At 40.0% G+C, this 27,888-nt stretch overlaps 1 protein-coding gene across 2 annotated transcripts in view; it reads left to right on the forward strand.

Annotated features, from left to right (window-relative positions):
* The window catches only part of RFX3 (regulatory factor X3), a 406,064-nt gene that overhangs the window by 245,814 nt on the left and 132,362 nt on the right, over positions 1-27,888 (forward strand). For both annotated transcript variants that reach the window (XM_075317604.1, XM_075317613.1), the window contains exons 2-3: positions 364-488; positions 24,024-24,121. In XM_075317604.1, coding sequence (XP_075173719.1) covers positions 372-488; positions 24,024-24,121 — 215 coding nt within the window. In that variant the 5' untranslated portion in view covers positions 364-371. The remainder of the gene's footprint in view (positions 1-363; positions 489-24,023; positions 24,122-27,888) is intronic.

A 27,888-nucleotide genomic window follows, 5' to 3' on the forward strand; every position in this document is an offset into this window, starting at 1 on the left:
GTGGGGAGAAGGGAGTCACTAGTGATGGTGGCTTATCTACCTTGAGAAGAAAAGGTAATTGGTATGAAATCCAACAGCCTAACATTGCTCACCCGTCAGTATCTGAATAAGGAAAATTTGATACTCTCATACATATTAGATGGTTGGCTAGTTTGAAGTAAGCTTTGGATGGTTGCTCACCTATATGTATTGGGGAAAACAATAATTACATGCTTATTAAAATTTTGTCTATCCTGTAGATAGTAAGGAGGGAGGCATTAGTGTATCTCTAGCAACTCTATTACTAGATAAAACATTCTCCCTTTTAAATGTTCTCCCTTTCATAAAAAAAAAAATTAAGCTAAAATATTTGTTTATTTGCAGAGACTACCATGCAGACATCCGAAACGGTGTCGGACACGGGTTCCACGGTCACATTACAGACGTCTGTGGCAGGTCAAGCAGCAGTGCCCACCCAGGTTGTACAACAGGTCCCGGTGCAGCAGCAGGTAACACGTCTCCTTCCATGTCCTCACTTCTCATATCAGTATTGTTCCCAAACTTCCGACTTTTACCAGTCTCTCTCAGAGTGATACCAGGTCTTCTTCAAAGTTTTAAAAGCTTTAAAAGTTTGCTCACAGAGATGATTTGTCATCTGGCTGACATTCAGCAAGTAGATATAAAGTGCCCACATGAGAACATAAGATAGATTTTAGAAATAATACTATATAATATCTATGTTATGTAAGATCGGTTAATGTAACAGAGTGGCAGTGTGGGCAAGCCTTTGAAAAAGAGATGGATAGAGCAATTTTTAGATGGCTCCTAAAGTGCACTTACCCGGCTTTGCGCCTTAATTGAGTCCTCTACTGTGCAGCTAGGAGTACACTCCAGGATCCTACTCTCATGCACACCAGATCTAAATTATGGTTGCCTTTCACTGAATTAAAAATATATTTTGGCAATAGTCCATTGTTATTGAGTCAATCTAGTAGACATGTCATTTATATTAACACAAAAATCACAGAACTGGCGTGCAATATTTTGTGCTCATATGTAGATACTGGTTATGTGTTTGTTGTATTGGAATGGACAAAGTATGGCATGGATGTCTACAAAATATGTAATTGTCAAATATAATGGGGTTCTTCCACAAAAAATGTGTCACCTACCAAAGTGTAGATGATAAATGTATGCTTGATGGGAGTCCAAATACTCCATTAACTATTCAGTATGTGTCCCTCCACTAAAGAGGAACACCTACTGCGTAGGGCGCCAGGGCAGTTTTTATTTTACAGTAAGCAAGTACCTTAACTGTGCCCAGTCCTTTATATTTACCTATACAGAATATATATAGCTCTCAGTGATGGTCATTAATGTCCCACAGAATATGGTACCACTTTTATGACCCGCACTATTCCCACTAGACACAGTATGATACCTCCAGAGTACATTCCCCCGCATACATCTGATGCCATTGGCACACTACATTACGCAGCACATGGTAGGATGCTCACACAGTGCATTCACACTACAGTCTGATGCCCCCCAAATTATATTATGCCCACACACAGGTCTACTTCATCAACACACACCAAGACTACATTAACAAACCCATCTCTACTACATCAACATGCACAACTTTGCTACATCGACTTGCACAAATGTGCTACATTGGGGGGTATAGCTCAGTGGTAGAGCATTCGACTGCAAATCTGCTACATTAACTCACACAAATCTGCTACACCAGTACACAATTTTGCTACATTAATACACACAACTCTGCTACATCAAAACACCCACATTGCTCTGCCAAATATGCACACACCTTATCTTACCTGTGTCCCGCTACAACCTAGTCACATCACATAAAGGACCTGGCAGGGCATTTATACAAACTGCATAGTGCAATAGGGATCTGATGGTTGCCTGCCCCACTGTAATATTCAACCATATCTGTGCCCTGAAGATATATGTGAAGCCAGGATAACCTCCGAACTCCCACCAAAGTGACAGACTCCCTATATTCTGGAAAGTTCCGCTGAATATGGGACTGTTGGGAGGTATGTTTCTTTGGGCCTATGGAGTGGTGATCACCCGTAAACTATGCAGCTTCATTTACTTGGGTCCACCACCGTTACAGGGGGTGCTATGCATAGGTGATAAATGTTTTTCATTGAATTACCGTTTTAACCCCTTGATGACTTGTTAGGTCGATTTACATCAGAAGTTGTCATGGGCTGCAGGAAACAGGCTCAGAAGCTGAGACTGGTTCATACCCAGCAGATGCTGGCTGTATTAGACAGTGGGCATCTGCCTATAATAGACTCGGCCAATGCTAATTCTGATCATTGCTGTAAACCATTTAGACACCTCTAGCAGTGGCATTAAAATGGCCTGCTTACCATTTATCAGGGAACTGATGTGCTATACTGAAATACCACAGTTTTACAGTATATAAGTATTTACAAATTGAAATGATTGCAGATTAAAGTCCTCTAGGATAGCTAAAAAAAATAAGATAAAGGAAAAAATGTAATTATAGAAAATATGTAAAATTTAATATTCCCCTTTTCCCAATTCGAAAATTAAAACATCTGAAAATTAAATATATTTGATATATTTGATATCGTCATGTCCGTAAAATTCCGTTGTATCAAACTGTACAATTATGTAAACCTGTGCTTAAAGATTATTTAAACTTTAAATTATGAAAAGAAAAAGAGAATTGAAACGCCAGAATTCCTATTTTTCAGTCGCCACATTTACCTAAAAGAAATGCAATAAAAAGTGATCAAAATGTCTTATTTACCCCCAAATGGTATTGATATAAAGAACAGCTCGGCATGCAAATAAACAAGCCCTTACTCAGTTCCATGGATGGAAAAATAAAAAGGTTATTGGTTTTAGGAAATGGCAACACAAAGTTTTTGTTTTTTATTAAAAGGAACATGTAATTAGATTTAGGCTATGTCCGCACTTTGTGTCGCCCTACTTGCAGTTCAAAACGCACCCTCTGGCAGTAATTGATTTTGCCAAAGTTTTTTTTAACCACAAATTAGCGCTAAAAACGCATGCGTATTTATCGCGTTTTAGCAACGTTTTTAGTGCTTTTTACATGCTTTTCCATTGCGTTTGTAAAGATGCGTTTTAAACATAAAGACACTGCTAAATAAAGTTTAAACAGTCAAACACAATGAAAAAATGGGAAAAAAAGGAACACATATAATTATTGAAGTTATAAAGATTATACTTATATTTCTCATAATTATAGCGGTTTTATACTATTTAGCGGTAAAATAGCATTACATTTATATTTTCCATTATTTTAATTGTCGGACTATGTGTGTGTGTAAAGGGACATAATATTCCAATATTTTAATGTCAGAAAAGCTTGCGTTTTGGTATTCCAAAACGCATTGTTTCTGCAGGTAGAAAGCAGGTAAAACGCTGGAATTTTGATGTTTCTTGCTAATTGCTACTTCTCATTGACTTCAATGTTAGCAAAACGCAGCTCAAATGGCAAAAACAATTCTTTGAACGCATGGTTTTTGCCACAAATTATGCAAATTAATCGCAGCGTTTATAAACGCTAAGTGTGGACTAGAAATCCCCATTTTTCATAGACTATTATGGAAAATGAAAACGCATGCCTTCTGGCAAGAAAAGGTGCAGTTCAAAACGGACCTAAAAAGCACCTGAAACGCAGGTGGAAATGCAAAGTGCGGACATAGCCTTATGCTGTATGACCCACAGGCAGCATAGATCAAGAAGGGTGAAAGCTGAGAAAATTGGCCTCTATGTCCTGGGGGTTACACATTTCCTTATTTTCTTCCATTGGACCAACTTTCTGTATCATCTTTATACCCACTTATATAAGTAATTATTTACTGGGTTGTGAGGATCATTGCTAGTACAGACTGTCCCTCTTCGCCAGGAGACTGGCATGGAAAAGTCAAATTTTTTTGTGCACGGCGTAAACTTTTTCGACTTATTTATGCTTCTACGCCTACTGTTTTGCGGTCTACTTTTTAAAAAGCGGGTGGAACCTAGTGAATTGGGTGTGTTCTAGCCCATCCCAATATATTCACTTCACAAATTATAGCAGAAATGTACACCAATCGGTAAAAGCAGCCGAAAGTTGTGTCAATTTAATTAACCGTCGTGCTCCTTTTAATACATTTTTCACATCTTACTGATTTGGGGAATGCAATTCAAATGCGCATAAACTATCTTAAAATGTCTTCAGTCCGAATTAAGAGTCAAATATCTTCAAGCATGCAAATTATCTACGAAGACCAGAGGCCAATGGCTTTGATCAGAGCAGGCAGAAGACTAATTTATTTAAGGAAGTATAAGCATATTATAGAGAATCTCTTGGATGGTATCCAACGGTGCATATTCTTCTACTATTGGTCAAGCTGCAAGAAAGAACTTAAACTGATATCTATATGTATTTCATCATTTTATATTGTTCTTATTCAGCATGACTCACCAAATGTCTTCTTATTAAAGTGTTATGATTTCTGAGTACAGACATGGGTGTGGTACACAGTTCAAGTGCCATTTTGAAGACTGTTATTTTGGGTATCGTCATGTAATTATATCCATAACATTACTAAAGCGGACTCTGGATCAAGACTGGCATATGAATTTCCAGTATTGATGAAAAGTGTTGCCTAAACAGATATCAGCTTATCATTTTTTGATTAAAGGAGTTGTGTTCTATACAGTTTATGCTACAATTATCCACAACTGGACCCCACGCATGTTATGGAATTTCGGAGCTCCCCAAGAAATAAATGGCAAGAGAGCGCACTTTCATAGAGCCCAGTTTCAAAACCAGTATCTATCAGATTTTAATGGCATAGGACATTTGAAGAGCATTGACAATGGGCAATATTCTCTATATTTATATAATAAGCTCCACTCATTAGATGTCACTTTTATAGGAAAAATTCATTGGAAAAGGTACAGTATGGTAAATGATCAATTTGGATCATTCTAACAATCAGTGGACTTGTTGGGTGTTCACGTAACCGAGCCTGACCACCCAGCCTATGCATAGAGCTGCACTAATCTCCAATTTGCTTTCCCTTGCATATTTGTACAGCAAGTAATTCCAATGAATCAAACTTCCTTGCTGAATTTTATCAAGTATTTGGACTCGATGTCTATATGCCCTGTCAAGGCTTCACGTTTATCTGGATTAGCAGACGTCTGTTTGCTAAGAAACAAAAACACCTTTCTACACATGATTTGATTAAACCTAATTCCTAAAAATGTAATTGGTTTCCCAAACAATTCATTATGTATCTCAGATCATTTTCCCTACAGGAAGTCTTGTCATATTTGTTGTATAGTTTTACTTTATGTGCATAATTGCTATTAATTTTGACGCCTACACTTAAGAACCCATGAAAGCATTATTTTTGTTTTTTTCCCTCTAATGTTTGAAAAGTGCTAGGGCTAGTTCTTCCTCGCTGCTGGAGTAATTATGTAGCATAACTTACCAGCGAACAATGATACATTAAAAATGAGTTGAACAATATAATTAGCATGCTCAAATGTGAAAAATCTTGTACTGTGCCAGCGCAATCCAGAATGAAAGCCTACTGCAAAAATCCGGCAAGACAAAAAGCATGTCAAGCCGAATTAGTCCAGAAGTGTAAGCGTCCATCGCGAGCATGGGGGATATTTTTAGATCTCCATTTCAAGTCCGCTGAATTATGAAGTGACCTTCTCTATGAAATACTTCAAGATGAGTGACTGAAACAATGGGCTTATGCGTTAAAATCCATTTCACAATCAAGTGAACCTTGCACCAGTTAATATGTATATAGTGTGCAGTGTAAAAGTGACATAATTTAAAGTGACATGCAATTTGTGCATATGTTCATATATTATTATTATTATTATTATTATTAATAATAATAATAATAATAATAATAATAATGATGATAATACCTGGGCTTAGTTTGAAGAATAGGTAAATATTTTATGTTTTTTTACGTCCATGATTAACTTGAAGCACATGTGTGCAATGTTTGTCAACGTGTGTACTTCTTATGGGAACACTAAACCTAGAAAAACATAATGCAAGCCCTTAACTAGGGGTAATTCTTCAGGCTCAATTGCAAGTTCCTCAAATAGTCTTGCAGAAACCTACTAAAGAATCATTGGGGGTTTTTTACTTTTTTTTTTTTGCAATGGCTTCGATGTAACTTATTAGATAACTGGTAACACTGCTGTAACCACACACTGATCAGCATGACATGTAAGTTGTTTGATTCTTAATGGCCGCTTTTGTGAAGCTAAGCTGGATCTGTTTGTGGCCATGTTTGTGGCCATAAAGAGCTCAACTATGCACTAGAGTTCCCGTCTTTTTCCTTTCTGAAGAGGATATTGTCACAGGGTGAGATGGGATCACCAGGGACAGATGGGCTTAAACTGGCCCTCAGGTTAGGGGAGCCCTAGCTGACCCTGATCAAAAATATATGTCTAAAGGTGATAATGTTTGGGCCGCCTTCCTTGCCCTAGCTCCTGAAAAACTCTGACCTAGTGGCCCCCCTCACTTCACCCAAGATAGGGCCAGGATAGGAGTGATTAATCCCACACAAATAAACAGACGGGGGAAAACCAAAATTGAGACTCAATCACTCACAGAGGTATAGATAATACATGATTAGATGGAAACTAAAAGAAGAGCGGAAATAATCAGACAACAAGAGTATTTCCACAACACACCAAACAGCACATAGACATACACCAGCAACAAAGCACAATGACTGAGATCACAAAAAGCGATTATCAGCATAGAGAACGAGAGGCGACTGTGATAGGTCTCCTGCAACATATGACTCAAGCAGCAATCCACAGGCTAGCAGAAATTAACCCCTGCAAGCCTGATTGCTAACAACAGCACAGCTGGTCAACGCCCGAGCCTGTCTGTGGACAGACATGGTGTGGAGTGTCCGACTCTGCTGAATGAACAGGGTCAGATGTAGTCCTGACACTTGGTGAGTTTTAAGCCAGACACCGTGTGACAGATATTTGCATATTTAAATTTCTAGATGAGCATTGCATGGCTTATAAGTCTCGCTATGCCAACTTGGCACTCTACACTAGAAATGTTCCCCTTTTTGCTTCATGTCACACTCCTTTACCCAGCCAAAACAGTTCTCCTGCCTTGCAGTGATGAGAGGCAAACAAACCGATAAATGTTTCTACAAATGGAGTTTTTGGTTTGGCTTCTTATACTAGTTCATGGGGCAAAGCGTAGATACTGACTTACAGGAATGCTAATTCTAAAAGCTCGTACTAGAGTTGCAGTCCTCTTCCTTTCTGGAGAGGCTATTTATTTTAGCAAACACTGTTGAAAAGTAAAGCCAACCCATTATGCAATATTAGTGTAACTAGGAAGCAACCAATAAATTTGAATATTAACACAGTTTGTTCCTGTTGATTGCAAGGAATCTCCTAAGCTAGGACGTAAGGGGTTTAAAAGCATTTAATTACGCATTTCAATGGAAGAGTGTGTATTTTTGTCATTTTTTTTTTTTTTAAAGGAATATTTATTCAAATTAAAAAAAAATACTATGTTGCCTATAGAAAACAAAAACAGCACAGGTTTCACATGTTATAGCGCTTTTGAAAAATTAAAGATACACCACTATTGGTTGCCATGAATGATAAGTACCAATTCATATATGTGCTCTATGATGGTGTACTTGATACAAGGCCATAAGATTGTACATTTATATATAGTGGTTCATCCATTTCATGAGAGGCAGCAAGTTCATCCCTACCCACGTGCAGCTGCAGTGTTCTGTGACTACATAAAATAGCAGGGAGATTGGAAGAAGAATATAGTTTGGAGGCAGGTGTGCAAGTGCAGTGGGTGCAGAGGTTGCAAACGCACCTGGGCCCTAGAGCATCAGGTTAAAAGGTATCCTTGACCCACATGACAAGACAAATTTCACTGTAAAATCCCTTTACAATAGCATAGAATTTTTTTTTCCTGGACTGTGTCATATTTTTAATATTATCTTTAAAGCACTACTCCGCTAAAATCTATCAGTAATTCGAAAGCAATCCTGCTACTTGGTGAAAAATAATATCAGCTGGATCAAATGATGGGCCTATTAAAAAGTGTCTAATTTCAAGGTGCCATGCAAGAAACATGTCATAATAAGTAAAACCAGTCAGCTGTGCAAAAACCTCCATAACCTTATTGTAGCAAAACATCAAAACATACTGATGGTATTGCTTACAGAACAATTGCTAAATTACTGAAGGTTCCATTGAGCACTGTTGGAGTCATAATCCAGAAGTAGAAAGAACATAATTTCACCATAAACTGTCCACGACCAGGTACTCCCTGCAAGATTTCAGACAAAGGAGTTAGAAAAATTACAGTATCAGATGAGTTGTCCAAGAGCAAAGGACCACCTGAGGAGAGCTACAGAAAGACCTGAAATCAGCAAGTACTATTGTTTCAAAGAAAAAAATAAGTAATGCACTCAACCTCCATTGCCTATATGTACGCTTACCATGCAAGACTCCATTGCTGAACAAAAAGCATGTCCAAGCGCGTTTTACATTTGCTCAACAACATTTAGACAAGCCTGTGAAATATTGGGAAAATATAGTCTGGTCAGATGAGACCAAAAATTATATGCAAGTGCATTTAACATTTGCTCAACAACATTTAGGCAAGCCTGTGAAATACTGGGAGAACATAGTCTGGTCAAATAAGACCAAAAATGTAACTCTTTGGCTTTCAAAATACACACCATGTTTGGATGCCAAAAGGCACTCCATATCACCCAAATAACACCATACCAACAGTGAAGTTTGAAGGTGGAAACAATATGGTGTGGGGCTGTTTTTCAGCATATGGCACTCGCAAACTTCAAGTAATTGAAGACAGGATGAATGGACAGATGTACCAAGATGTTCTTGATAAAAATCTGCTTCCATCTACCAGGATGATGAACATGAAACAAGGGTGGACATTTCAGCAAGACAATGATCCTAAACACACAACCAAGGAAACTCAATTGGTTTCAGAGAAAGAAAATAAAGCTGCTAGAATGGCCTTGTCGATCACATGACCTGAAACCAAGAGAAACTTTATGGAATGAACTAAAGCTCAGAGTTCATACAAGGAGACCATGGAACCTTTAGGATTTGAAGAGTGCTTGTGCGAAAGAATGGACTGAAATCACACCTGAGCAATGCATGCGACTAGTTTCTCCATACTGGAAGCGTCTTGAAGCTGTTGTCACCAAGGCTTTTGTATTAAATAAATTTCAGTAAGCATGTTTAATACTTTTTCCCCGTGTCATTTCTCATTACTGCACACAACTTAATTTATGGACATGTATAGTTTGATTTCTTTGTCGTGTGGATTAGATGGGTTATTACTGACATCTGGTGAGAAAGTCATGTCAATAGCACCTTTAGAAATATATTTACTTAGAAAATTGGTGGCATGTTCAATTCTGACTGTATTTCACTGGCTTTTCATTTCTGCTTAGTAGAGAGATAGGTAATAAAGTTGTTTTCCTTGAAAATTACTTGGCGTAAAAAAGAAAATATCTTGGTCATTGGGTCACAACTAATAGGGCTGAAAAGTAGTTAGTGTTATCTTTGTTCTAGTTCATAATTCAGTGAGTGCGAGAACATTCCAAGGGCAAGTTGAGACCTGTCCTGTCTTGTTGAAACATTTCCGCCAATGTTAATAAATTTTATTCACCAATTACTTGTAACTGGCGATGTAACAGTTCATTCCAATTCCTATGGGTCATTTATTGGATTTGTTTGATGTCTAAACTCTCATTATTACTCTTCTTATTACTACTAACGCTCCTATTTCTATTGCACAAACATATAAGGCCTGATTCATTATTGCATTCTTTGTATAGTTGTTGTTGTTTTTCTTTTGTGCCTCTTTCTTCCAATTTGCACCTTTTTAACCCCTTTACGACCGCCGATACGCCTTTTAACGGCGGTAAATAAGGGTACTTTTTCCGATCCGCCGCTTTTTAACGGCGGTCGGAAAAAAGGGTCTAGCGCCCCCCAGAGTCAGAAAATTTCCGGGGTCTCAGCTGCCGGGGGTAGCTGAGACCCTGGAGATCATGATTCGGGCCGGTTTTTCCGGTCCCCGCTCACCTGATGACCGGTATACACCGTATACCGATCATCAAGTTATAGTAAATGACCGCGCCGGTAAAAAATGATTTATCTCCCATCTGGCATGATCAAACATGCCAGATGGGAGATAAATCTTTTTCCCGGTTCCCTCCGGTCCCCCGGTGTCCCCAAAGTGCCCCCCCGACCCCCAACCCCCTCCCGAAAATCCAAGATGGCCGCGCGCACCGGCGATCACAGCAGCGCGCCGGCCGCATTTCCACTGTTCCTATGGTTTCTGTCGTATGTGCCATAACACATACGACAGAAACCTGCTCCCTAGGCCCTGCCGGGTCCCCCCCTACCCCCCCCCTGGTGTTCCCCGGTGTCCCCCGGTGTCATACATACCTGTCGCAGCTCTGATCCCCCGCGGCCCCCTCCTCCGGCTCCTTCACAGCAGACTCCGGTCACATGAGCAGAGCGCAGCTGTCAGCTTCCTGTGTTCAGGACGCTGGCTGCTCGCACTCTGCAGCTGTGACCCAGGGAGGGTGGGTGCAGATTCTTTGCACCCACTCTCCTCAAGTGGAGGGTCTGCCCTCCTAGAAAATGGGGGATACGTTCCCTGAACGTGCCCCCCATATTCTAGAAGGTCCAGAGGCGACGTGGGACGTCCAAATGGATTATTGTGGATTTTTTTTTTTCTTTTCAATAAATTGGTCAATCAGGGAATGTTTTGGGGAGTGTTTTTTCAAATAAATTTTTTTTGTTGTCAATTTTTTTTTTATTACTGTCAATTAGTTATGTCGGGTATCTGATAGACGCCGTGACATAACTAATTGCTGGGCTTGATGCCAGGTGACATTACACACCTGGTATCAACCCCATTCATTACCCCGTTAGCCAACGCACCAGGGCGCGGGATGAGCTGGGGCGAAGCGCCAGAATTGGCGCATCTAATGGATGCGCCACTTCTGGGGCGGCTGCGGCCTGCTATTTTTAGGCTGGGAAGAGTCCAATAACCGTGGCTCTTCCCATCCTGAGAATACCAGACCCCAGCTGTCAGCTTCACCTTGGCTGGTGATCTAATTTGGGGGGACCCCACGTTTGTTTTTTTTTTTTTAATTATTTATTTATAAATAATTAAAAAAAAAAACAGCTTGGGGAGCCCTCCAAATTGATCACCAGACAAGATGAAGCTGTCAGCTGTGGTTTGCAGGCTACAGCTGTCTGCTTTACCCTAGCTGGCTATCAAAAATAGGGGGGACCCCACGTCATTTATTTTAATTCTTTTTTTTTTTTTGGGCTAAATACAAGGCTAGGCATCCTTTAGTGTCACATGAAAGGCACTAAAGGGCGCCAGGTTAGAATATGCAGGGGGTGGGACGTTATATATGTTTGACATCTATCCAGTCATCCATTGTAGCATTTTACGCTGTGTGCCCACAATCAGGGTTTGCAACGTTTTGGGCGCAGAGTGTTTTCCCTGCGTCCATAACGCTGCGTTGTGCAGTAGAAGCACAGTGGAAGGATTTTTAGAAATCCCGTGCCCACTGTGTTTCTTTTCTCCGCAGCATAAATCGACCTGTGGCGCAGCTTCCCGAGCCTCAGGATGTCAATTTATGCTGCGGAGATGAGTGTTCTTTGCAGGTAGAATAGAACTAAAGTCCACAGCAGCCTGAACCCAAATCGTGGGCATGGGCAGCTGCGTTCTCCCGTGGACAACACTCACATTTCTGCAGGAGGCTGACACTGGGTACTAGACGCCGTGTCGCTGGATCATGGCCACATAGCCTAAAGGCTACTTTACACGCTGCGATATCGGTCCCGATATCGCTAGCGTGGGTACCCGCCCCCATCTGTTGTGCGACACGGGCAATCGCTGCCCGTGCCGCACAACATCGCGCAGATGCGTCACACATACTTACCTGCCCGGCGACGTCGCTGTGACCGGCAAACCGCCTCCTTTCTAAGGGGGCGGTCCGTGTGGCGTCACAGTGACGTCACTGAGCGGCCGCCCAATAGAAGCGGAGGGGCGGAGATGAGTGGCCGGAACATCCCGCCCACCTCCTTCCTTCCTCATAGCGGCCGGGAGGCAGGTAAGGAGAGGTTCCTCGTTCCTGCGGCGTCACACATAGCGATGTGTGCTGCCGCAGGAGCGACGAACTACATCGTTACTGCTGCAGTAACGATAATCGAGAATGGACCCCCATGTCACCGATGAGCGATTTTGCACGTTTTTGCAACGATGCAAAATCGCTCATCGGTGTCACACGCAGCAACATTGCTAATGCGGCCGGATGTGCGTCACCAATTCCGTGACCCTAACGACTCCGCATTAGCGATGTCGCAGCGTGTAAAGCCCCCTTAACAGTGAGAATTTTTTTGCTACAGCAACAGTTTTGTGAAGTACCTGTGGATTCAAAATGTTTACTATACTCCTGAATAAAATCCTTGAGGGGTCCAGTTTCCAAAATGAGGTCACTTGTGGGGGGTTTCTGATGTATAGGTGCCCAAGGGGCCCTGCTAATGTGACATGGTGCGCGCAATTTACTTCAACTTTTCCAAAATTCAAATGGTGCTCCTTCCATTCCAAGCCCTCCCATTTATCCAAACAAAGGTTTTTGGCCACATGTGTGGTATCCCTGCGCTCACAAGAAATTAGATAACAACCTGTGGGGTACACGTTTTGTTGTTGCCTCTTGAAAAAGTGAAAAATGTGTCGCTAAATCAACATTTTTGTGAAAAAAATGAAAATTTCAATATGGCAACCTAAGCTTATCAAATTCTGTGAAGTATTCGTGGATTCAAAATGCTCAATATACACCTAGATAAAAGCCTTGAGGGGTCTTATTTCCAAAATGGGGTCACTTGTGGGGGACCTCCACTGCTTAGGCACCTCAGGGGTTCTCCTAATGCAACATGGCGTCCGCTATTGATTCCAGCCAATTTTGCAGTCAAATTGCACTCCTTCTCTTCTGAGCCCTGTAGTGTGCCCAAACAGTTGATTTCCACCACATACAAGATATCAACAAACTCAGGAGAAATTGCGCAATAAATTTCATGGTGATTTTTTTCCTGTTACCCTTGTGAAAAAAAAAGCTACCTGGTTGAAGTAACAATTTTGTGGTAAAATTTTATTTTTTTATTTTCATGGCTCAACGTTATAAACTTCTGTAAAGCACCTGGGGGTTCAGGGTACTCACCAAACATCAAGATAAATTCCTTGAGGGGCCTAGTTTCCAATATGGGGTCACTTGTGGTGTTTTTTTGCTGTTTACGTACCTTAGTGGTCCTCCAAATGCGACATGGTGCCCGCAATCTTTTTCAGCCAAATTTCCTTTCCAAAATTCAAATATTGCTCCTTCCGTTCCAAGCCCTCCCATTTCTCCAAACAAAGGTTTCAGACCACAAGTGAGGTATCACCGCGCTCATAAAAAAGTGGGTAACAAACATTGGGGTCACATTTTTGGAATTACCTCTTGAAAAAGTGAAAAAATTGATGCTAAAGCAACATTTTTGAGAAAAAAATGAAAATTTTCAATGTGACAACGTAACGTTATCAAAATCTGTGAAGTACCTGTGGATCCAAAATGCTCACTATACCCCTAGATAGAAGCCTTAAGGGGTCTAATTTCCAAAATGGTGTCACTTGTAAGGGGTTTCTGCTGTTTAGGTACCTTGGCGGACATGTAAATGCAACATGGTGCCCGCAATCTATTTCAGCCAAATTTGCTTTCCAAAATTCAAATATTGCTCCTTCTGTTCCGAGCCCTCCCATTTGTCCAAACAAAGGTTTCTGACCACATGTGGGGTATTGGCGCGTTCATAAGAAAGTGGGTAACAAGTTTTGGGGTTCATTTTGTTGTGTTATTTCTTCTAAAAGTGAATAAATTTGGGGTAGAGCAACATTTTAGGTAAAATTTTATTTTTTGCTTTTTTTCATTCCACTTTGCTTTAGTTCCTGTGAAGCACCTGAAGGGTTAATAAACTTCTTGGATGTGGTTTTGAGTACTTTGAGGCGTGCTGTTTTGAGAATGGTGTCACTTTTAGGTATTTTCTGTCACTTAGGCCTCTCAAAGTCACTTCAAATGTGATGTGGTCCCTAAAAAAATGGTTTTGTGAATTTTGTTGAAAAAATGGGAAATTGCTGATGAACTTTGACCCCTTCTAACTTCCTAACCCCCAAACATTTTGTTTCAGAAATTGCGCTAATGTAAAGTAGACATGTGGTAAATGTTATTTATTAACTGTTTTGTGTGACATAACTCTCTGGGTTAAGGGCATAAAAATTAAAAGTTTGAAAATTGCAAAATTTTCAAAATTTTCATCAAATTTCCGATTTTTTCACAAATAAAAGCAAAAAATATTGTTCTAAATTTATAACTATCATGAAGTACAATATGTCACGAAAAAACAATGTCAGAATCACCGGGATCCGTTGAAGCGTTCCAGAGTTATGACCTCATAAAGTGACACTGGTCAGAATTGCAAAAAATGGCCTGGTCATTAAGTACAAAACTGGCTTCATCCTTAAGGGGTTAAAAGTCTTTTTTCGCCTTTATGTTCACCATAGTTGGCAGAATTTGGAGTTTCCAGATTTTTTCAGCTGATTTATCAATTGTGACTTAAAAAAAAGAGTATTATTAATAATAATAATAATAATAATAATAAAATGTTGGTACAAATGTTATCCAGTTCCTTTCTGAAATGATTTTATGTGTGCCAATTATTTTGGGGCACATTTTGCATTATTTTAACGGAACATGCATCTTTTAGCGCTAAAATGTCACAAAACAGTTTAAAGTGATTATTCACTACTTGGACAATCCCTTCTCAATCATGATGTTCCCCCTTCCCCCAACAAGTAAATTAATTGACGCTATAGTCTATAATCAGGTTCCAGGAACATTCTAGCAGTGTCGGCACTGTCTCTTCCAGAGCTTCGGGGACGTTCTAGCAGTGTCCACACTGCTCTCCCGGGGCTTGCATGGCATTGTTATGTCATGCGATCCCTGCACCCAATTAGCAGCTACTTCACTCTTCCCTCCTGCGGACAAATCAAACATCCAGAGGAAGTTAGAGAACAGCAGCAGCTCTCATTCCTCCTGCGGTCAGAAGGAGGGGATCGTGAAGTCGCTGATTGGCAGCGGGGATTGTTATGTCACGCAAGCCCCAGGAGAGACAGTGTTAACACCTCTGATATGACACCGGCACCAGAGGTGAGTTTAACTGTCTTTTTTGTACTTGGGGGAAATATAGGGTTTGAAAAGGTAATGTCTTTGAAGACAGAAATAAAGAGCATTTTTTTATTTTGCACACAATTCATGAAACATGTGCTTCACTCTGAAGAATTTGGCTAAAAAATTGTCTATGAATATTACAGCGCGAAATTTGTTGCTGTCTTTTGGGCCAAATTCTTCAAAATGATGTACAAAATAAAAAACATTTTTCTTTGTCTTTTTATCTTTTTACCTTTTTTTGCACCTCTTCAGAACAAAACAAAAAAATCACATGATTTGTTAAAATGTCACACGCAACTGTAACAATTCCTCTGCAAAAATGTTGGAGAATGCAAAAAAAATAAATAAAAATCACCCCAGGGGGAGACTGGAGGACATTTGTGTAAAAACTTGTCACAAATAATGAATTGTCCACAAACATCTGGATTACAAAACCATGCACAAAGTGACAACATGAAAAAAAATCAGGGTAATAAGTAGAAAATAGACTTCACGCCTTCCTGATTGGGCAATTTTCATTTTTTGTGCTGTTGTTTGTTTTTCCCGTTCTTGTAAGAGCCATAACTTTTTTTTCCATCAACATAGACTTATGAAAGGTTATTTTTCGTGGGACAAAGTATTCTTTTGAGTGACACTATCCATTTTATTCTGTGATGTACTGGAAAAAATTCAAAGTGCATTTTTTGTTTTTTTTCTTTACAGTGTTAATTTTTCAGTAAAAAATGTCCTGGCAATATGATTCTAAAGGTCAATGCAATTACAGTGATAGCAAGCATGCATAGTTTGATGCCTAAGCTGAAGTTTTTATTGATAATAGTTTGGGGTAGAAACAATGTTTTGATCTCCTTTTATTTCATTTTTTGTAGTGTTGTGGCAGTTAAAAAATTTCAATTCTAGCATTTTTTCATCTCATTACAATGTTTACTGATTGAGATAATTAATTTTATATTTTGATAGATTGGACTTTTATGGATGTGGAGATACCACATAGGTGTATAGTTTTATTTTTTTTCATTTCTTGTTTTTTATTGGGCAGAAGGGTGGGTGATTTGAACTTTTGTTTTTCTGTTCTTTTCCTAGTTTTAAAAAGTTTTATTTTACCTTTTTAATGTATTTTGTAGTCCTTTTAACGGACTTCAACCTGTGATTGCCAAATTGCTTGTGCTATACAGTACTAGAGGCTTGTGCTCATAGCTGTACCATCATGACAGGCATGGGGTTAGTTATGTCGACCCATCGACACTGATGAATATGTAGAACAGTGCGCACACCAGGTGATGCACTGTAAATGCACTGTCACAGATTGACATAATTATTTATAAGGTTAAAAGTGCACCACTGCACTAATGGATGTTAGAGGCAGATGATGGCTGAATAACATAGCCATCATCTGCCTATAAAAGATGCAGTTTCAGATCCTAAGTCCCAATGAAAGTCAGGGAGCCATCAAATGATGTACCATTACGTCATGTTGGTAAGAGATTATAAGAAGAATTTGGCACAAAACAAATGCCTTAAAAGAAAAAACAATTGCAAGTGCGATAAGGGTTAAGCCCCTATGACCTACTTTTAGTAAAATCAGTGTTGTCAAAAAGTGGCAATAGAGCCAATTGCAAACTATCACAATCTGTCTTTTTTTGCACACGAAAATTACATTTTCACCATATCTCCAGATTAATATAGTCTCTGTTTTAAGCTACACTCACACGATCGTATATTCTCTCCTTCTCCCATGCGAGAGAATCAGATTGATTATGTAAGTCACACTAATCAAACTCTGACCCGAGTTTGATCAGAGTGTCACCTTAGTCTGATTTGACTCTCTCGCATGAGAGAAGTGGAGCACATTGTCAGGGGAGGATGGAAAACAAAATGTCTCCATCTTCTCTATTCTGTGAGTCCGTGGAAATCAGACTGCATTTGGATGTCATATGAGTGCAGGCCAATGATTTCCATGAAGCCACAGACTTCAATGGGTGCACTCAGTCCAATTTATGCCACCAATAACATGATTGACGTTGCTCCATAGAATAATATTGGACCAACTGCTATCCAATAAAACATCGGATAGCATTTGTCCAATGTATACACTCTTGTGAGCTCAGTCTTAGGGTACAGAATCTCGCATCAGTATCACCCGGCACGGCCGCACACATGTATTTCCATGCAGTTGAGGAGCTGGTGTCCGGAGAGCGTCAGGCTGTGCTGGGTGATACCGATGCATGAGTCATTTGCAAGTGTCTTAGGCTATGTGCGCACTTTGCTTTTTTTCATGCGTTTCAGCAGCGTTTTGAGCTGCAGCGTTTTAATGCAAAATTACATGCATTTTGATTTCCAGGTAAAGTCTATGGAAAATAGGGCTTTCTTGTGCGCACGATGCATTTACAATCTCTGCATTTTAGCTGCGGAAAATTTGTAAAAATCCCTGCGTTTGAAGAAGCAACATGTCAGTTGTTTTTGCCATTTTGGCAGCATTTTAATAACATTGAAGTCAATGAGAATTGTCTAAACGCATATTTTTCAAGAAAGAATGCGTTTCACTTGCTTTTTACTAGTGATCTGCATGTGTTTTTGACATAATAAACGAAGGTCTTTCGGTCTCTTTCTGTCGGTCAGTCTGTCAATCGGTCTCTCTCTCTGTCTCTATCTCTATCTCTCTCTCTGTCCATGTCGGTCTCTCCCTCCCAACCCCTCTCTCATACTCACTGATGCACGATCATCAGCACTGCGCTGCACGGCTTTCACACTGTGGTGGCTTCTCGTCTTTTGAAAATGCCGGCCGCTCATTAATCCATCACGTATTCCCTGCTTCCTCCGCCCACCAGTGCCTATGATTGGTTGCAGTCAGACACTCCCCCACGCTGAGTGACAGCCGTCTCACTGCAACCAATCACAGCCACCGGTGGGCATGTCTCATGATCCGGAACCATGGAAGACCACCATAAATCATTGGTAAAAGGTGACAAGAGCATTGGCAACTAATCTGGCCGCCATCCCCTTACTAACCATCAACACTAGAAGTAGCCGAGGGGTGAACTAACATCCTATGCACCGTGAACTCAGCCGGAGAACTAGCTATCCTAAAGGATGGAAAGATGAATAACTCTCTGCCTCAGAAAATAGATTGCCAAAGAATAGCAAGCCCCCCACATTCAAAGACTGCGGTGATATAGTAAAACACAATACACAGATAGATGATAGGATTAGCAAAAGGTGAGGCCCTACTGACTAAATAGGACAGGATAGGAAAGGGACTGATGGTGGCCAGAGAAAAACCCTACAAAAATCCAAAAACCTGATAGTACAAAAAGCCCTCAGCTCACTAGATCTGAACTCCATCCTATACCAGGCGCTCTTGTCATACCAATGAACAGAAAGCAGGAACCATTACAAATTCAAGAAGCAACAAACACATGGACTTATAGGAGCAATACTCCAAACATAGCTGCAGGGAGATTCCCAGCTATGCAACTGAGAGGGAAGATCCCTGCATGAAAATAAACTGACAATAACCACAGTAAATGACAAACTCAGATAAGAACAAAAAGAACCAAACAACAAATAAAGAGCCAAGCATTTATCTGGGGTAGATGTGGTCTGGAGCAGGATGAAGCAGGCTGGAGAACAAAGAACAACTGACATCCGGCATAGCCTGCTAGCAGACCAGGGTTTAAATAGGCAGAGAGTTAGCAATGGAAACGCCCATTGCTCAACACACCTGGTCTCTGTCCAAACCATTCCTGGCCACAAGAGGGAGCCTCACAGCAGCAAAAGCATAACTGACATTCACAACAGCATGTCTATATCAAGCAGTTAAAACAATAAATAAATAATGAAAAAAAAACGACGTGCGGTCCCCCCCAATTTGGATACCAATCAGGGTAAAGCCACACGACTGAAGGCTGGTATTCTCAGGATGGGGAGCTCCACATTATGGCGAGCCCCCCAGACTAACAATATCAGCCAGCAGCCGCCCCGGAATTGCCGCATCCATTAGATGCGACAGTTCCGGGACTCTACCCGGCTCATCCTGAATTGCCCTGGTGCGGTGGCAAACAGGGTAATAAGGAGTTAATGGCAGCAGCCAATAGCTACCACTAAGTCCTAGGTTAATCATGGCAGGCGTCTCCTCGAGATACCTTCCATGATTAACCTGTAAGTTAAAGAAAATAAACACACACATCCAAAAAATCCTGTATTTGTAATGAAAGACAAAAAAAACCCTCTTTCACCACTTTATTAATTCCTCAAAAACACCTCCAGGTCCGACGTAATCCACGCAAGGTCCCATGATGCTTCCAGCTCTGCTACATCAGGTGTTCTACTACCGCTCCTGTGAGCTCCATTCAGCAACTGAAGTTAGCCGCGCGATCAGCTGTGCTGTCACTGAGGTTACTCGCGGCCACCGCTCTCAGGTAGAGGACAGCAGCTGTGGCAGGGAGTAACCTGAGTGAAAGCACAGCTGATCGTGCGGCTCTTTGCAGTCACTCAGGAGATTTGCGATCACAGATGAGTCCTTCACGTGTGTCCGCAAATCAGGCTGCCACACACAGAGAGACGCACAATGTCAGTGAAATCGGGTGAAGCTCTGACGTCGCTGCTGCGGACTTCTGTGTCCTGGCACTGACCTCGGAGGTTCATCTGAGTTCATGACAGCACACAGAGACAGAGCCGTGGATGACATTGAAGTCGGGTGCAGTTCATCCGAGTTCATTCTCATCGCCCGACTCTGACTGTGTTGGCTGTCAGCCGGCATGTAGCAGAGCTGAATTGCCGGGGGAACGCACTGACAAAAATGTATCCAAAACGCATGTAAAATGCTTCCAAAATATATGCGTTTTGGATGCATTCTTTTTGTCAACACGCAGTGTCACGTCTGAAAGAGGGTGCATTCTTTTCCGCACTGGTCAGGACGCAACGTGCACACACAGCCTTATATCTCCTTGGTTTTTGCAGCATTTTTCAAAGAATGAGCATGTTAATTCTTTGCACATAGCCTTATGCTTTAACAACAAGGCAGTGCCCTATGTATAACAGTCAATATAACTTTTGCTCTGAGTGTTACTTTAATGGCTGTTCACATCTATCAGCTGTTCTTCTCAGAAGCCCTGGATTTAGAATATGTGTTCACAAAAATCACAAATCAATTTAATAATAATGCTTTTAAAATTTCTATGTCCCTGTCTGATATCAATTTTCTGCGTAACTTCATACTCATATACCTGTCTTTATTCTGCTCTCCCTAGTGGGGAATGTATGCAGGTAAAATATACATATTTAAAGGGAATCTCTCATCTAAGAGCAACATGATATAGGTAATGAGACCCTGAATCCAAGGATGTATCACTAAAGGCCACTTTACACACAGAGATAAATCTTTGGCAGATCTGTGGTTGCAGTGAAATCATGGACATATTGTTCCATTTGTACACAGCCACAAACCTGGCATTGATTGTCCACAATTTCACTGCAACCACAGATCTGCCAAAGATTTATCTCTGTGTGTAAAGTGGCTTTTAGATTACTTGGTGCAGAGGTCCTGACACAATCAGAATTTTTAAATTTAGTCATATAGCAGAGCTAAGAGGACTTTCCCGCACACATCAGGCTCTCTACTGAGACTGTACATTGACAGTGAGGTGTCAATCAAAGGAGGGAGCGTGCCGGACTGCCATGTGCATGACATTGTAGTCCGAGCAGGGAGAAGTCCTGCTGGTTAAATAAAAATTTCAAATAAACAACAGATCGGACCTTGACAAGACAGGCATCCCTGAATTCTCTGTGTTAACCCTTAAAACATGCTGTCTTCAGCTTACACAACAAAACCCTGCTAACAGACTCCCTATAATAAACCATATGTAAAGGGAGCAGGAGATCCTAAACTTGACAACAAAGGTGTAATGTGGTATATTGACTTGTTAGAATCTGAGAGATTTCATTCTTATATAAAAAAAATTATAACAATAGTTGGCCATGCTATTTAGACAATGATGATTAGAGAGGCAGAAGTGGCAGATTCAGTGGAATTCAACCAGTTTTCCATTTGCCATCCAATGGATTTCAGCCAAATTAAAGTGATACTAAATAAAAAACAACAAATCATTGTACTTGTTTTACAACAGATCTATAAAAACTATGATAACTGATGATAATGGTGACATTGTGCGTATTTTACTATAGAGCTATAAAAAGCAATGATAACCGATGATCTTTGGAGTTGGATCTTGGAACATGTAGCTTCTGAGTCATATGCATAAACAGATAGTGAAATGTAAGTTTATCATTATCTCTATGGTTGTTTAGACCCTTATACTGAAAGTATTGCTCTAAACCTTAGATTACACCTGATACACATTCATGTAATTCTCCGAATTTGCATCCCGCATGCTGCTCCCTACACTGAGAGCTCTTCATCAGTTGTCTTGCAAATTATGGTTATGAATAAAACATGGTGCAGCTCGAGATTCAGAGGACTGAGCTAGGTCACGCTTTTTAATGAGTTATACTATATTCAGCATTTAACACTCACTCTGGGTTTGATCATTCAGTGAAAGGCCAGGACCACTCTATTTTGGAGTGCTGGGTAAGTCTTTTCAGGTACGGTCCCATATAGCAGACTCCAGACAGCTGAAAGCCATCCAATTCTGTTAGCACATTAGCACAGTTTTATATCGCTAGTTAATGACCATGTTTACCCTCTTTATCCGAAAGCAAATTACTTATTGAGGAAAAATGTTAATAAAATCTTTTTCAGATCAATGTGAACTTTCGAAGGAAAGTTCCTCAAAGTATAGACCTCAATCACAAATTAGGGTTAAATTGTTACCATAGCTAAAAGACAATTCTTGGCTTTCCGTACTTGTATTTACCTAATAAATTAATTCTCTTTGTATAGAAGGGAAGTTATGATAGAAAATTTTATGATTTACTGTATGTTTATCCAGATAATTGAAAAGCACACATTTTTAGATGAAGGTACCAGATTAAACAGATGTGTCGGCAGTCACATTTAGGATCATTCCTGCCGCATACCTGCCTGTTTTCAATAATGTTTCAATCCAGTATCTTTCTTACATATCATAATGAAAAATCTAATTTTGAACAAGGTTTGATGAAATTCTTTTGGTTTAGTTTTACTTTTTTTGTTTTTGTATTTTTTTTGGGATACTAAATGGCCCAGATTAATCTTAATTGGTGATTTTTTTCACCGGACTTGATGAGAGGGCATGGTAGAGTCAGACACTGATTCATGAAGATGTGCACGTTTCTTCATGATTCTAGTGTGACTGATGAGTGGCATGCTGCTTCGTACTCCGCACAGAAATCTGACTGAGTAATGTTTCTGGCATAGGAAACACCACATCTTGACATGAAGTAGACTAGCTGTGGAGTCACGCCACCGTTACACCTCCATTCTGCCTCAGCTCCGTCTAACTGGTTCGAGAAGTGGTGACAAAATTTGCAACTTTTCAAAGCAAGTTACACTAGAATTTTGATGATTCAGGACTTATATTTTTTTATAGTCTACTGGATTAAAAGATAAAATGATTGTATGGTACTAAATATAGATGAGAGCATTTGCCTCTTACCAGGCCTCAACAGGATAGATCATAATGTCATGTGAAGCCTAGTGACTTGGCCAAAAAGTGGCAGGGGTGCCCAGAATGCTAGGCAGAGCATTGTCGGCATGGAAGAGAACAATGCCCTGGTGTCCATGTCCAGCTACAATGGAAACCTAAACTGCACCCTGGTAATTTTATTTTTTTTGCTTATATTTAGTATTTATACAATCTGGTAATTCTATCTTCTGAAAGCTGTTATCTGGTGTAGAAAACCAATTTTCGCATACCAGATAAGGATACTTTAAGCGAACGAAAGGGAGTCCTTTATCCACAAGTTCCATCGTTTAGCCTTTATAGAGGAACCAAAAAGTGTCTGCATCTTAGGACAATCCAGTGATTTCATTCTGGATAGTGCAATGCTCCGCTTTCCCTTTAACATGATCGCTGGGGATCCTGCAAGTATAATCATTAAACTGTTAAAACAAATTAGTTAGAGACAAGAGGAGAAGGAACATATTACAATATGCGTGGTCTTTATGCCCGAATACATCAGGTCCGTAAATCATCTTAATAAGACACGTTCATATGCTGTTGCTTCCATAGACTGTTAATGTCAGGATACAAATGCCACATTTGTAGATAGAAAGCGGAAGGTACAATCTTTGATATTTTTGTATGACACTTTTGATATCCAGTTGAGCCAAGGTCTATATCATCAGGTCTTGAAGTGGCAGGATACACTGTTGGGCACACAACGTGACCATGTTATATAGCTGCTGACATTTTACTTAACACTTCACATTTGTAAAGATTGTTTTCTTGTGTATTTTAATTCTCTCCTTAAAGGCTTCGATGAAGGGCTGTTTTTCTCTTTCATTTCCATAGACAGGACAGCTAGATGCAAGTGGCAGCCTGTTATTTTGTACCCTAGAATATTCTTAGTAATCATAAGTATACGCAGTTCACGGGGTAATTTGAAGGCATTTTAAAACATTTTCTAAAATGTTAACACTGAAGTCACTGTACATAATGAAATGAGATTTCCATGCATTTCCTTTTTATTCTCCATATTGCAGCAGATCGTAACTATAGATTTGTATGATTTTAGGTGCAGCAAGTACAGACCGTACAACAGGTGCAGCATGTTTACCCAGCACAGGTACAATATGTTGAAGGAAGTGATGCCGTCTACACAAATGGAGCAATGTGAGTCTTTCTTTCATATATTTTTATTAAAATGTTGTTCTAGAATTCAGACCTATACATATCTCCATGGATTTGCACTATGATGTAAGATGTAGATGCTAATTGAGCTAGAAAGCTTGTGACTTTCATTTAGATGTTGGTTGAGGGTCCATATGGGCAAATAATCACTAATTAGACACAAGAGAATAGTAATTCTACAAGGATGGTGGTGATCTGCTGACTGGTGATGACATCACGTAGTAACATCGTGATCATCTCTAGCACAGTGCGTTCTAGTGGTGAAACAAGTACATCCAGCTCTGTGGTGAAAAATATACATAAAATAAATATATATATATATATAAAAATCTAAGAGTTTACTCACATTACCAGATAGTAGACATATCATCTCACCCATGTTCATGACCTCAGGTTTGATGACCCAAACTAACAGTATCTTGGGCATATGTTGTGTTTTGCCAGGAGACGAGTGATAAAATTGGGACTTTCACTCGTAATATGAGCAATAAAAAATGTCAGCTATGCGGGCATGTGTATAAGCCCTTCATAGCATTATTATTGAGTTTTCTAATCCCTAGCACATCCTTTCCTCTTCTGTGCTATGGTGGTTCAGTGTTGTAGGGGTTTTGTGTGGATCCCTATCACCAGTCACCTAAATCTCCACTTCCTAAAAGGCTTTGACGATAGCACTTATGAGTGTATCTGCATTGACCTTGATATTATTGGTGACATAGATATTGTCCCTCTCCAGGTTTGACAGTGGATACATTTACATAGATGCCATTTAGTATTATACATTTGTGTATTTTTCAATCTCAATTTTTTTGTATGTAACGTGTTAGAAATTCATAGTGTTTATTGTAGAGAGCAGTGCATGAGCAACCACCTCTTCACTAAAAGCAGCATGTAATACTGGCTTCTTTTCAAGATAAATGTGCTTCCAATCAGTGAGACCCATATCTATCATACATCTATGATACAGCCCGTGCATATGTCATAAATTTAAACTATGGAAATAACCCTTTAAGCATTTACATGATAAGTAAAGATGGGTGGATTGATTAGTGGGACTCCATCTACCAGATTAGTCTCTGATGGCTGGACAGGAGACTCGTCACTCTCTTCCTTCAGGGATTCCTGGCTCGGCTTTTGCTTAACTGGGGTGGTGTGATGTCATCATTGTTGCGTGATGTAGAGATGACATCTTGCAAATCTTGGCTAACCAAAAGAAGCGTCCGGAATCCTGGAAGGTAAGAGATCGCAAACCTCCTGTTGAGTGGCAAAGAGGCTTCTAAAAATGTCAATGCAGTAGAGCGCCAAGTTTCTAATGATAAGCATTTCTTAGAATAAGGTGTATATATTTTCTTTCAATACATATTCCTCTGACAGTGGACAGACACTTTCCCACGTTGCAAATCTCTAAAAAAAAACCTTAAGAATAACTACTTTTTAAAAGTGATAAACCATACATAACTTTGTGTGTGTGAAATAAGAGTTGGAAATAAAATTAAGGACTTTTCTTGATCAAATTGGTCTTTAGTAAATTCGATTACTTTAAATATTTCATTACGGCCTGCGAGGTCTTCACCGCACGGCTCATCTCCGTGTGACAAAGCAGAGCTTGTTAAATCAGGCTTTCAGGTGGCAGATGTTCAGGTAATTTAGTAATGAACAAGGAGCTGGACAGATACATCATGCACATGAATGAAGTACAGCTGCCGTACACGCTGCTCAATATACGCTTACATGTAGCTGCCATGAAGATAAGGGTCAAGCCTTTCGTAATTGGGCTCTGTGCATTTAAGATGATTTTAAGATGTGCATAAAACATAGCAAGAGGTTATCCCTGTCTTTATACCTTAGAAAAGGAGCCCTTTACCGGCGGTTAAGGCTGACGCGCTTTTTTATCATGTTGTAGAGCACATCTCATCATTGTGCTTGAGGTCATGGAAATTAACAGGGGATGTCATTTGTAATGTATTAATGAAACAGAGAAGAACTTATTTATGGGTTTCAATTAGGATCCAAAAGAGAAGTTAATTATTGTTCGGGGACTTACATTTCCCGCTTTCACAGAATAAAACCTTTTTTTATATCATCGCTGTCTCCATCTGTACATGTAGAGATCCCCGGCATTCAGTATTACAGAACCTGAGTGCTGGAATAAATATATATTAATGCTTAGATGCTCCATGCTATACAGATACAGCCTTGGATACACAATGGCCAAGATCTGTTTTTATGTTCTGCTAATTCATAGACTGCATTGAAATTCTACTTATATCTGGGTCTTGGCCATACCCTAAAGGTGGATTTATATTTGCTGGTTGTATTGAATTTTTATTACAGTTTTTATTAAAATTAGGACACCCATAGAAAACAGCTATAGCAACTCTATGGACTATGCAATATTCCTGGGCTATGTAGTCCAGCAACACTAAAGCGGGCTTTACACGCTACAATATTTCTAGCAATTGCTAGCGATATCGTACGCAAAAGCACCCACCCCCATCGTCCATGCGATATCGTGTGATCGCTGCCGCAGCGAACATTATCGCTACGGCAGCGTCACACGCACTTACCTGGTCGTTGTCGTCGCTGTGACTGCCGAACATTCCCTCCCTCAAGGGGGAGGTGCGTTCGGCATCACGGCGACGTCACTAAGCGGCCGGCCAATCAAAGCGGAGGGGCGGAGATGACATGGACGAACATCCCGCCCACCTCCTTCCTTCCTCATTGCGGGTGGGACGCAGGTAAGGTGAGGTTCCTCGCTCCTGCGGTGTCACACACAGCGATGTGTGCTGCCGCAGGAACGAGGAGCAACATCTATGAACAACCATTAACAATTTTTGGTTTTAGGATGACCTCTCCATGGTGAACGATTTTCACCACTTTGGAGGACGTTTAAGCTCGCTGGTAAGTGTTACACGCTGCAATACCGTTAATGACGCCGGATGTGCGTCACTAACGACGTGACCCCGACGATAAAACATTAACGATATTGTAACGTGTAAAGCCCCCTTAAGCCAAGAAATGAATGATTAAAGTAAACAGGAGATTAAAATTGACCTCATTTTTTTAAAGGATTTACTACTTGAAACAAATAATCATGTGGAAATCATAAAGTGAATGTGTAATCAGAAAATGATCTATTGTTTCAATTCAACACATATTTTTCCGTAGTTTCTGGTGATTTTTTTTTTTTTTTTTTTTATAATTTTCCATGTTAATATTTAAATAAAAAAAATATTGTAGTAATCACTCTGGCAACTAATCTTCATAATAAACTGACAATTCTCTAGTGATCATCCTTCAGTAGTCATCTCATTATTGTCAGGCTGGATGACAATGATAGGCTTGCACCTATATAAAGATAACATAGGATCCTCCATTCACAATATACCATGGACAATGTTTACTCCTCCTCCTGTCTGCGCAATGACCTCTGCACAGGTCACAAAGCATGCCTAGATAGCTCTGCCATATATGTCAATGGATATCTCTAGACTATATATTTTTGTGATCTATGTGGGGGCACATCTCTGCTGCATATTTGTGAATACTGCTAACAAAAGGTCATGCAACACGGCTCCCCTAATCATTTACACAAAATAAAATAAAAAAAATATCTACCATGAAAAATTAAAAACAGATTAGAAAAGAATATGTTTCACTATTTAGTTTTAATTAGAAAATAAATAGGTGATAGATTCCCTTTAAAAAGAGGAGATAAGATCCTTTATATGAGATATAGAAGAAATTAAGCA

Source organism: Anomaloglossus baeobatrachus, chromosome 1, assembly GCF_048569485.1.
Source record: "Anomaloglossus baeobatrachus isolate aAnoBae1 chromosome 1, aAnoBae1.hap1, whole genome shotgun sequence".
Classification (NCBI taxonomy): Eukaryota; Metazoa; Chordata; class Amphibia; order Anura; family Aromobatidae; genus Anomaloglossus; species Anomaloglossus baeobatrachus.